This window comes from Mastigoproctus giganteus, chromosome 3 (assembly GCF_048544385.1).
Source record: "Mastigoproctus giganteus isolate SK-2022 chromosome 3, ASM4854438v1, whole genome shotgun sequence".
Classification (NCBI taxonomy): domain Eukaryota; kingdom Metazoa; phylum Arthropoda; class Arachnida; order Uropygi; family Thelyphonidae; genus Mastigoproctus; species Mastigoproctus giganteus.
Window position 1 is genome coordinate 111,972,784 of NC_143577.1, and position 13,390 is coordinate 111,986,173.

The following is a 13,390-nucleotide window of genomic DNA, read 5'->3' on the forward strand; positions in this document are numbered from 1 at the left end:
GTATGCTAGATTTTAAAGAGTTTTCTATATCAGCTGCAAAATGTATGTTTTGTATTTAATATATTTGACAATTTAAGTTTAATAGGATTTTCATAAAGCTAAAATACTTGCAATGCATTGTCTGTAGTTTCTAGGCACTTATTCAGAATCATTAAATGTAAACTGGTTCCTATTTTCAGTTAGCATTACATTTCCATGTTGAATTTTATTTTCTTTTTGCCACTGTAAGATACTTTTAGATGTGGCTATGTAGGCAATTCTATTCTCTGAAATAGGAGTTAAGACAGCAAGCAGCTGGTCAAATGCTTCTTTACTTTACCCTTGTGCTACAATACAGTAGATATCATTGTTTAGAGTATATTAAAGTTAGATTAGGGGTATGGCTAATGATATTATAAATGTATTTTTTTTGAAGGAGTTCCTTAGATGTTTACCTGACTCCCTTCTTCAGGCTGATCTTTATCATGAGTGGTTAGAGGCTGTTACAATGGATAATAGTTGGAAATCCAGAGAATCTGTTTTAAGGTATGCTATGATAATTTAGCATTGTTATTTTATGGATTTATTTTAAGGTTTAATATAGTGAGCATGATTCTGTCATTAATGGTTACTGTTTTGTCATTTAGACTTCTAGGTAAGCTTCATGCTGTCAATCTTCAGCTACTGCGATATACTTTGTGCATCTTGTGGCATATATCTCAGCATGCTTCTGAAAATAAGATGTCATCTTCCAACTTATCTGTGTGTATTGGTCCCAGTTTACTTTCTCCTGGAATGCATCAGTCTCCAATGTTACATCATGAGGTAAGTTGTTATTCTTTTGAACTGTCATTGTAGTCTGAGTTTTCTTTAATGGTGTTATAACTGAAAGTGTTTCTCTAAGAAATTAAGTACAATGAGAGAGAGATTTTATTTATTTCATATGCACCAATGAGTTGTTATGCATATTACAGCATGGTATAAAAAACACCTGATACTGAACTCTATTAGTCAGTGTTGCTCTTGTTCTTTAGATGACAAAGGCTCTCCTGGATGTTACATGTCAACTCACCAAATATTAGAACTGTGAGTGGAGGTTCAGATCAGACTTCAACTTTCAGGAAATACATATGAGGGGTGGTTGTTCCAGAAAATGGCAGCATCTGGAGAGAAGTCATTAATTAACCTAACTGCTGTTTGGAATAAAAGTAATGCTGAGAGCAAAAAAGAAAGCCAAGAGAAGTATCACCAAAGATTCCTTTTTGTGAGATATAAGACAATACTGAAGTCAAATAAGTTGTCTTTGCTCTACTGGAGGATTGGCAGGGCAAGGTTTTTCAAACTGGAATGCAATGTGCTATCGTTGGTAAAACTATAGATAGGATTTCCAGTCAATGGAAGAAGGTCATAATATACAAGAAGAAAAGAGTGGAGGTTGATTGATTTCTCCATTACTTTAGCAACTAAGGCCATGGTCTAATCAAGAAGTGTGTGTGGCCAATAGATTTGGCAATTTTTCTACTCTTAGCCTGATTAACAAATGCTTTAGTGTATGAAGAGAATTAAAAAGCCAGGGTTTAGATAAAGGATTCCATTGACACCAGAAGTTTTGAAAAAGAAACCTTGCCAGTAACTAGTTGTGATCTGAGGTGCCTAAAGGAACACTCACTTTGACTGTGTTGGCTATATGGTTAGGATTGTACCAAGCCAAAGAAGGTACCCATATCCTTGACAATGCCCCCTCACTACTATCTGATGACCAGTTTGTGAACTCTGTTTCAGAGTGATAATGTGCCATTGCCTCTAAATTCCCCAGATATCCCATAACCATGGACCTGCTGGTATTAAAAGATACATTTAGAAATTTTGTAGTGTCCATTGCTCATTTGTGTAGGTTAAGAAAACTTCTATTAATTAATTCTGTGGCTTAATATAAGAACAATTGTAATTGCTGGGAATGTGTGCAAAAAAAAAAAAAAGGTTTTTTTTAACAGTCACTGCATTCTAAGTTTCATCTGGTAGGTATTTGAGACTGATCCCAGCAGAATCTTAAGCTGTTATTGGAACTAATTTGTTCAGTCTCAGTGATTAATCTTCATCAGCTGAGAAACCATAGTGTGAAATTTATGTTTCTATTTTGGCTACTACAAATTTTTAGGTTAAAGAAGGAGCTGGCCCAATAACTAAATAAAATGAAGTGGTGTTTTCTTTGTTCATGCATTAAGCTACTGGAATAGATGTATATTCTCTGTGATATTTAAATGATTGTAGTCTTTTCCAGAATTATAGCATGATGCATATGTTTTATTTCAGGAAGTAATTAAGCAAGTACCCAGTGTTGTATGTTATCTCATTGATCACTGTGCAGAAATATTTGGTGATGAATGCTTGAGGTTGTTGGGAGAGCTTCCTGATAGAGAAAGCACACGATTGGATTCAGGAGCTGAAGAATCAGACAGTCTACATAGCTTACAAGATCTAACAGGTTTGTACAAATTTATTCTGTGTGAACATCCTTTGTTAAGAGCATGTTGTGCAGTATTTGTCTCAATTTTTAGCTAAGAACACAAAGAAAAACTTTATTTGTAATAGAATTCTTCTTAGAGACCTGTACCCAAGCATACCTTATCTTGGTAAACACACTGAATGCTGGGGCAAAAGATTTTCTGTAATATGTTAAGAGAACAATTATTGATTGTGTGATTATAGCAATCTAAATGTTTCAGTTGAAATAAACAGAAAAGTAATCTGGGCAGTAGAACTTTTATCATATATTGGGGAAAGAAGAGATGTGTTTCAGTGGTATTTATGCTTGAAGGACAAATGTATTTTTTCTGTCATGGAAAGGAAGGTGTGTGGGTTGACATTTATTTGGTTATGTACTAAATAAGTGTCCAGATATTGATGTGGCATTTTGTTGATTAAAGTTTTCAGTGGAGGCAACTCATGTAGTTAAATCTTATAGTAACCAAATTTGCAGAAGTCTAACATGATTGTCTGAGCACTGATATGAAAGAAGTATTGTTAGATTCAGAAGAGCTTCCTACAGACTGTATACCAGGGAAAATAATCTACTATTATTGTTCATATGTGTACTCTTTCTTAGGTAACACATTTTTATGAAAAAAGGTCATCTTTTAGCATGGCTACTATCATCAGAATGTTGTTTATATCTAAAAAAAAAAGAAAAATTATATCTTTTTAATGTCAAGAGTATTGTTAATAAAATGGCTTAATTTGAACTCCTGGTTAGGATAACTAATGCTGATGGAATGGGAAAGCCCCAGATTGGAGGAAGATGTTGTTATATTGCAAATACATACATTTAAGAAAAAAGGTATAATGGGACAGTTATAGAGCAATGAAGCCTACAACAGGTACAAGCAATTTTTCATGAATGTGAATAGAACAATGTACAAAGCTAATCAGATCTTTGTGCACTGGTTGTTAGAAAGTCTTAGATAACCCAAGTCATGATCATTTATTACAAAAACTTGTGAGAAAAGGTTCCTGGAGAAGTGCCAGACTTTAATGGTAGGGAAAGAGTGCAATCCAGGAACATTTACATAGATGACCTTTTGAATAACACATAGCATGATTATGTTAAGGGTAAATCATGCGCAAATAACTTAGTGAAAGATTATTGGTATCCTGTAATAATAGGGAAGTCATAATTCCACTTTATAAGGAAATACCCAGATACCTTGTCTGACAGGATATTATGATGTTGTTACAAAGGAACTGGATGCAAAACATAATTTTGATATCATATATTTGGATTTCAGGAATGCTTTTGACACTGTTGTGCATGGAAGACTATTGTACAAATTGGAGCAGAATGGTATTAAGGGTAAGTTGCTACTCTTTGTGGAGTCCCACTGTTGTTTTGTATATTCATCAATGAAGGTTATCAGGATTGTTAATCACAGTGTGCTATTGCAACAGGATCTAGATAATTTGGGCTAAGAAGTGGTAACTGAAGTTTAACCTTGACAAATGCAAAGTACTGCATATGGGTAGAAGTAACTCCAGAGAAATGTACCAACTGTGTGGTACAAAATGAAAAAGACCTGGCAGGCCACATTTTAGGAAGGATGTAGATTTACTTGAGTGTGTATAGAGAAGGGCAACAAGAGGTCCTCAAGTTCTGCAAATTGCAGTGTATAAGGCCTTGAATGGGATCCTTCTACTTGTTCAGATTATGAACCTAAGGGGGCATAAATTCAAATTAAGAAAGGCCAGATGTGTGGTTAATTGCTGGAACAAACTTCCATCTGTAGGTGAATAAATTTTTTTTTGGCTGATGCTGCATAAGCTCATACATTTGCTTTCTTGTATCACATGTCACTACTACCTTAGAGGGATTAGTAAAATTAATGAAGATTGTATAAATTTCAGAACTAGGGGTTGAGGACAAAAGTATGTAATTTGCACATCTTGGTTTTCTTAACTTACTAATAAAAATATTTTAGATAAAACATCTCTACCATACTTAGCCTTGTAAGAGTTGCAGCTAAAAAGAAATTTTGAATTGCACACCTTTAAGATGTTTGAAGGCAAGACAGTGAGCCCAAAGCTACAAAGAAAGTTTTAGTATGTTGAATAAGAAATAATGAAGTATTAAGATATGTGCAAGAACAAAGGAAAATTCTAGTTATTTGGTTTTTAGGAGGATTAGCAACTAAGGCCATGAACTATGAGATATGCACTGCTGCTCTAAAATTGGTGGAAAATATGTTCATTGGGATGTTGCTGGACTTTGAAATTTAGAGGAACTGACTGATTAATAAAACAAAAATTCAAACTATATCATTTACCTTAAATATTGTAGATTAGGGATTCTTAACCTTCTTAGAATAATGTTTTTAAATACCTAAAATAAAAACACACATATGTCTCTTTTTTAACACATTGAATAATAATACATTTAAAATATAGGAAAGTTAAATTTTAAGGACATATCAGTGTGAAGATTGTTGTTTAAGAACATTAAACTATGGTGTGGTATTTGACAAGGCAACACACGTCATGTTGGACATCTAGTCGATTTTATTGTTACAAGTGGTATCAAAGCTTGCTTTACAAGATGAGGATATTCTTTCAGTGAACACTAGAATTCTCCAAAGCTTTTTGACCTAAGGTCAATGAGTTCATCTTTGATACAGTTTCAGAAAGAAAAGGATTTTTGATCCATGGTTCAATTTTCATGTCATCAAGATGACATGTTTCCAGATATCTCTTTCTTTCAGAAAAAGTGAAACTTCTGCCCTTTGTTTGAACAAGTACTTCATATTCTGTTCCTTGACAAAATCTTCTTTCAGGGTTGTTGGGAGAGTCTGTGTAAAAAGCAATGATGACTTGAGGAGCTTCTTTTTTCACTAAAGTAGCCAAATCAGATGTATTATCAAGCATTACAGGAGCTCCATCAGTGCAAAGAGACTCACAAAATAAGAATTCTTCTTTGATGGCATCAGCATGCACATAGCAAACAAAAACAAGGAGCTGGCTACATTGAGAAATTTCTATAGTTTCATCCAATTGCATACTGAAGAGGAATGGTGAGGCTGCCATTTCCTCAATGACCTGCTTCTAGTTTTTTTCTCTGTTCCAGTCCACATGCCTTTACTAAAGTCACTCCAATAGTGTGGGGACTTCTTTTGCTTGGCAATCTGGTAAGCAAATTTATAAGATGCTTCAAGAAAAGGTAAATCCAAGTTTTGGAAGTGTGCCTGCTTTTTTGCATGAAAAACACTGATATTTGAGTCCTGTCATGTTCATTAAAGCTAGTGAAACCAAATAATACATAATTTAATCATACTTTTTTTCAACATAAATTTGGTCTGTAACAAATTTTAAACAATTAATTCAATATTAGCAACTAAGAAAGACAGACTGTATGCATACACACATAGCAGTGAAAAGTTTAAATTACACACTTCAACTGTGTCTATTAGTGTTAGAAGTGGCCTCCTAGGTGCTGATTTGCCATGATAGTCTGTCATTTCTATTGGTGACTACAGCTAATACAATTTATTGCATACATTCATAAGTTGATTTTTTTTTTCATTTCTACAGCTAATGTATTGTACCTTGAACTAGCTTCCCCTCCTGTTTTATATAAATGTCTAATTATGCAAGCACTTCAGTTAATATTTTGGCTTTGTGTCCAAATACACATTTTTGTTTATTATGAGTACAATAAAAAAGTGTTAAAAATGAACTGTCAGTTTCCTTTCAAGACATCTCATAAGGTAGAGAAATTTTCCCCTGATCTTGCTTGAGCAATTATTTAAGAGATCTGAACTTTACTTATTTCTCTTTTTTGGTGAGCCAAAAAAAAAAAAAAAATTTCTGAGTTACCCCAAGAGAGGAATGGTGATATCCAGTTCAGTCACTTAAACTGTGGATAATCATCATGTACTTTTCACTGTCAGTTATTTAGGAGCATTAGCAACTAAGGCCATATTGTTCCTGGATATGTGGTGGGCTCGGACCTGGCCTAAGCAAGAAGCGTGTGCTGCTCCTTCCCACTGGCAGTTATTTTCTGGATATTAGCTAAGTGCTGTGTTGACTATTATTGGGTCTCTGCCTGCAACCATTTTGGGATATATATATTATTTATTTTGCTTAATCATGGAAGGGGAGACATTCTACAAATGCAGATATCTGAAAAAAAAAAAAGTGGATATACACAGTACTGCCACAAAAATGAAATGGGGAGATAAAAAGGACATGATACACCTACAAACTTCTGAAACCACTTGGAATAAGCTGAAGATTTGTCTACAGGGCAATTGATGACAGGCTGCCTAAGAACTGTGAGGATCCCTTTATGAAAACCATGTCCAGAGCAATGGGAATATCATGCATAATCAAAAGTGATCAGTGCTTACTGCGGAAGAGTACCTGAATGGCCTCTTTCCAAAATGTAGTGTAGCAACTTCACCTGTCAGTTAAGCTCAGCTTATCAATGAGTGTGCACAGGTGGTGCTGCTACATTTTTGTGTTTACCATCAAAGTATTCTTCAGTCTGGACTTTTCTACAACTGTCAAGGTGTATATTTTAATCATTCAGAATTTGATCTTATGATATAGTGTTTCCAAACTTTAAACAACTAACATTACATTGTAAAATAAAGCTAAGTGAATTTAATCACCTTTGTTATATAAAAAGGGTAATAAGAGGTACCAGCAAGAAACATGTTTACAGTGAAGTTGTTTGGAATTTCAACAAAAAATGGACTGATTTATGCTTGTTTCTTTAATATATCAGGTATCCAATTTGAAAAGACATTATTACATGACACTGTCTCCAGGGTCAGGTACTCAAGCTTAAAAGCAAGTAATGTCAAAACTAGTTAAATCATTGCTCAAAAAATTGCCATGAGGTTGTTGAAACCATTTTCTGATGGAGTGCCTTCAAAAAGATAAGCTTCTCTAATCACTGTTACAGCTCAGTTGGCTTTATGTTCCTTTCAAGGAACAGACATTCTGGAAGTTATGAAAATGACTCTTGCAGGGTTGGCCACCTCCTTACAGACATTTCTTCTCATTTGAAGCTTCAGTCAAAAGATCAACTAGTGCATATCCTGTTTAATCACATCAAATTAGAACTCTAAGTGCCAACTTGAAGACCAGAATTTAACTCATTTTCAGTCCTCAAAATCTTGGCTCCAGACTGAGTTCCAAGAGAGAACCCTAAACATGGTAATTAACCATCTTTGATGAAGATGTCGCTCCTAGAATCTTCTACCTCTTCGGAAGCATGTAGTTATATAAACAGATGTTTTTCTAGAATGAAGCACTCCAAGTCAAAAATTAATGATTGGCATCTGGAGCACTGCCTCCAATTATTAGTAGAATATCAGTTTTCTCATTAACTGAATCGTTCATTCATATTGTATTGTAATAAAATTTGCTTATAAATGCAGTTGGTTTTGTTCTTTTAAAATTTAAACAATCCCTAGGTTTACAAAACAGTTATTACATGTAGTCAAATTCAGAACCAATTCTGAAGGGTAATATTTTCTAGTTGAAAAATTAAAACAATCACATTATAGTAAAGTGCATGGAACAACACTGCAATTGATTTTAAGTATTTTTACTCAACAAAATTTTCCTTCAGGTGTTGCTTCTGAATTAGAGCCTAAATCAGTATATAAAACTTGTATGGCCTGCAACTTCCAAAAGTTTGAGCCCCCTTGCTGTAGAAAATCAGAGAAACTGCAGCCTGACCATACTTTGGATGAATTCCACACAACTGTTCATAGCTCTGTCACTTACTGAAGAAATCTCCATTCTTGAATTTAAGAATGAGTGGATATGCTGAAATCCTATGGGGAACATCTCATGAAGAAAACATATTCCTACCCTGGGAGTATAGGTTATCTAATCTTTGAAATAAAGCTGTTAAACATATGACTTATCTAATTAAAACCACAATTGTGCAACAGAGAATGGCTAAGCCTAATGCTCCTTCCAAAGATGAATATCCTACCTCTCAACACAAATATTTAGGGAGTTGTGTTGCTGCCACTGCAAGAAACTATAGAAAATGAACATTTATTATCCCAAAACAGCACATCTACATCACTTGAAAGAGGCTTACTTGTTGCTATTCCAACTTCACTTTCATTTATAGGACCAATACCAGACCATCCTTTCCAACACTTCTTGAAGAAAACCTAAAGCAACCAATTAATGCTTCTAACCCTGGAGTCTCCAAATGCATCTGTTGTTTTGCACCAAAGAAAGGTCTTTATATCCAGTCTTGGTCTAGAGACAAAAGCAGAAAGTATCAAAACCCTATTCTTGATGGAAGTTGAGAACCAGAAGAAATGGGTAAGCCTTTTAAGTAAAAATATCCTTTGGCAACACATAGATACAACCCCCCAAACCAACAAATGGCTGGTCCTGAACCAAACTCTGTGCAAATACAATATGTCAGGAGTTTATCAAATAAGTTCTATTCTTTCATCTCTCAGAGAAACTGACCTAATCTGTTTAACAGAATCCTGTCTATCTAGTGATGGACACATTGATATTCTACTTCAAGCTATTCCTTACAAAAGTAAGGGAAGAGGAGGGTGCATCCAGATATTATTCCAAGCGTTGTGTAAAATAATAACGAGTTTAGCTCAATATAGTATGTAAAAAATGCTTCCATATGATACTCTCCAGAAATTAAAAACTTGCATTAGAGTAACAAATAGTTTAACCCAAAAAAAAAAAAAAAAATTGCAAAACTATTTCTTTTAATTTCTGGAGAGAATCATACAGAAGTGTTCTACGTACTACATTGAGGTAAACTCTTATTATTTTACAAACACTGAGCATTACAGCTCTGGTTCATACTGTGTTGAACCTAGAATATAAGTGTTTGGTCTACCTCCCTCCTCACCTGATTAGTTTTGAGCCTTGCCCCTGCTCAATATACCAGTCCCAATCTCTGCAAGACAATGTTAACCTTGAATTCTTTGGACTTCAAAGAGTGACAAAGTTTATAACACCACCAACAAAAGCAGGTGAAGCTTTAGACCTTGTCTTCTGCAACCTTCCCAGTTCTTTCTCTATTCCAATGAAATCAGCCTTTAGATGTAAGTAGAGAGCATATAGAAAATGGGTAAGATTGAGTGTAGTACAGGCCAAGAAACTGTTAAAAGAGAGAGCAGCAACACATCATCCTGGAGAATTTCCTTGAATTGCAACAAACATTTTAATATGGATGGAAAAATCTTTTGGTCATAATGATATTATCTCTAAGCTCATCAGCATTATAAAAGGCAACAACTGGATCTGATGGCTTTCCATTGTTTATGGTTAAGGTGTGTTTGGGGTACATCTCCTAAAGGCAGGCACCATTCCTAAACTCTGGAAATCTTAATTTGTCAAACCAGTCCCTAAAATTTGAAACCCAAGACCAATCTTCATAGGATGCACTTTATTGAAAAACTTATACACCCAGTGATTCAGCACTGTTTTGCTCATTGATCCTCTCTTCCATGCACAAAAAGCCCTTAATGACAGAGCTCAACTGGACCTTCTTTTAGAATGTATATTAAGAGCAGGAATGAAGACAGTATCAAAGGCAGATTTAATATAAAAAAAGAATGTGACAAGACATCAAACCAAATAGTCAGCATCTTATAATTTTTATTACAGTAGAGACAGTTAATTATAGCCAATGGATCTATGCAATGAGGGGGTGTGCCAATGTCAATCACCCTCTTTGCAACAAACCCAAAATTCTTTATTATTTCAAGAGAGCAATAATCAAATCTTCAGGCAAATTCAGCAGTTAATAGACAACCTACAGCTAGCTGTACTCAAACTAAATAATGCCAAGTCAGCCCACGTGACTATCAGGAATGATATCTAGTTATAGTAAGACAATTCCAAAAGTTTCATTGCATACCGACTTGAATTTTAAAGAACAACAATAAACTGAAAGGTCAAAATATTAATAGATGTCTCACCCCTACACCTTAGTGTAACAAATTCCTTACCATGGAGTATTCTATTCTGCAGTGGCTTAACTGGCTGGGAGGGAACCTATTCATTATCTTGAAATCTATTCTTCTAGTCAATGTAGGCATGACTTCCTGGAAGCTCACTGTTCTTAAAAAAAAAACTTCTCCACACTTGCTAAGCCTGATATTATCTCACTCCCAAAAGGAATGTTGTCATGTAATACCATCCCCATAGACCCAAATCACCACCATAAAAACTGCACTTAATTTATATCCAGAAATTTAATGTCAACCTGTATATATATATCAATTTAATATTGGAATGAATTGTTACTCGCTATTTAGTAAGTATAATTATCTAATTAATATTATTTTAAAGATCTGTATACTGCATTTTCCAAATTTTTGTACACCTTCCTAAATAAACAGATAATAATATTGCATATTTCTTTTTATGTAGGTGGTTATCGCAGAGATGATTCATCTATTGATAGCTTAGATCGTGATTTTATGGATGAGAGTGAGCAGAGTCCCAAGCTACCATGCAAAAATAAAATGTCCTTAACTAACTTGAGTAGAGATTCAGGTTTGACACTAAGTGATACACAACTTTATGCTCCCGAAGAAGACATTGAAAGTGAAGCTTCCAGTAGTGGGGACATACGCAAGTCTAGTGGATCAGCAATAACCAAAAGTGTTCCTCATTTAGATTCTGCAGGATTGGAAACTTTCAGTGTGTATGCAAGAAATGCAGGAATAAGTATTGATGGTTCATGTCATGATGTTGTTCGCAAAAAAAGGCATGGCATGGAACACTGTAAGCCTCCTCTAAATGTTTGTCATTCTCAGTCATTTCCTACTCATGGTGATACATATGAAGATGATCATGTTCCCCTTCATCATTCTAAGTCATATGGCTATAGCATGCGGCAAGACTTGTTACATAGGTCAGGATCACTATTACCCAAAAATAATACTAGAAGAGAGGCCCGTGAAAGGACTAGTTCTGAAAGATCAGCAATGTCAGAGGTTGAACCCCTTGAAGAAATGTCCAATGTAGTTCTGCGACGAAGTACTTCAGAAGAGAGCCTTCACCTAATAGGTGCTTTGTCAGACAGACAGCATTGCTTCATTTCATGTGACACACCATCTTTTCACCAAGTATCATCTCAGGGCTCTTTAAATAAAAAATCATCCCCATCTCCTGATCGTAATGCAGTGTGGTTTGCGTCACAGACAAGGGGCAGTACTGATTGGAAGCGTAGCCAGTCTGCCTCAAAAATTGATGAACTTGAACAAACTTGTGAGTCTAGTGATCTGTCATTAGTATCAAGTGAGGAGAGTACCCCACATGTATCACGTAGCAACTCTCGTGTGCAGGATATATCTTATTCACATAGTGATCTATATAACATGTATCATACATCCCCACGTGTAAGCAGTGTGTGTAGCTCTTCTTCCGACTCCAGTGCCCATTCACAACTTTCAGGTTCTCATGAGTCACAAAGGTTGAGAGGATCTTGTAGATCTCAAACTTCTCAGGGATCAAATAAGTGCTCTGGAAGGACTCTGTATTCGCCAAATAACAAACGCTTAGAACCACCCAGTTATCAAGAAGCACTTAACAGGAGGACGATTATTCACCAGTTGCAAACATCTCCTCCAAAAAATATACCCAATCAAGCACAAACTAAGTTTGTGGCAAAAGTTTGTGAACTGTATGAAAAATCTGTGCAGAGGTATCAACAGGTAGAGGGATCTAAAGAAACCCATTATGCTGTGCCAGCAAAAGTTTCTAATAATAAAGATGTTGTTAGAAATTCACCAAATACAAGAAGTGGTGCAGTGTGTTTGCAAAGTGAAGGACATTCTTCCAGGTTACGGCAGCTGCCTCCTGTTCATGTAACTGAAGCTCAGATTGCTCAAACTCGGGGACATGGACAGAAAGGTACCACAAAATTGCAAGTTCAGAAAGAGGAACTTCCAGAAGATTTACGCAAGGAAATCAGCTGGAGTGTAGCCCAACTGAGAACTATTTTTAGTTCTCCTCAGCAAAGTAAACAGGACCTTACTTTGTATCATATTGAATCAAAATGTAGCAATCTGTGTTCAGAAAGGGATGAAGTTGATAGAACTAATTCACTGGAAAGTAAGAACAGTGGAGAAGAATCTTTTGTCTAAGTCATGAACTACTTTCTGCCCACCCAAATCCCTCTCTTTAGCTACATTGTTTTATGTATAGTTTAAACTTCATAACATTTGATTTTGTATATATTTTCTATTCTTATAGATTGTAAATATTTCATCAATGCTGTATAAATATGCCATAGTGTTTACTTTTGAAAATCAGTAGCTCTCAACATTGTAAAAAGTAACAAATTAAAAAATACCTTTAATGCAGTGCAGTTGCCATTAAAATTGAACACTACTCAATTGTAGTTTGCTTAGTGTTAATTTTGTATCTAAATTGGTCACAAAAACTGATGTCACATATCTCTATGAGAGCATAGAGGCTGTGTGTGCAGTTTTTAGCATTTATATAAAAGATGTCTACCAAAGTTTTGCAATCTCATAATGGACTTTTCTGTGAGAGCATTTGAACAAACGTTGAATACTGTTCATTTTGTATATTTACTAACTGTGCATAATTTTTCAAAGAATTACAGTGGCAATAAAAAAAAAAAAAGCCAACATCTGTGTGAATTTCCTGACTCAAAACATTCCAGGACAACAAAAAGTTAGACCATTTTGCTATGATATCAGCAAAAAGGTCAATTTTTCTAGAAGATATGTTATTACCAAACTCTGTGTCACAGTCTTCAAAAATTACAGGATCATGTTAGGTTTTTGAATATGGAGAAAAATTATCTTGGTTCTTTATAGAGTAAATAGCTAGATGCTTTTAATCACACAGTTTTATGAATTCTAATATTCCATTCAGT

General features: G+C 35.0%; 1 protein-coding gene across 1 annotated transcript in view; it reads left to right on the forward strand.

Annotated features, from left to right (window-relative positions):
* LOC150088225 (uncharacterized) overlaps positions 1-13,095 on the forward strand; it is a 691,583-nt gene extending 678,488 nt beyond the window's left edge. The window contains exons 21-24 of the mRNA XM_090369395.1: positions 416-525; positions 627-804; positions 2,293-2,464; positions 10,909-13,095. Of these exons, the coding sequence (XP_090225521.1) occupies positions 416-525; positions 627-804; positions 2,293-2,464; positions 10,909-12,629 (2,181 nt within the window). The 3' untranslated portion in view covers positions 12,630-13,095. The remainder of the gene's footprint in view (positions 1-415; positions 526-626; positions 805-2,292; positions 2,465-10,908) is intronic.
* Positions 13,096-13,390: the final 295 nt, after the last annotated feature.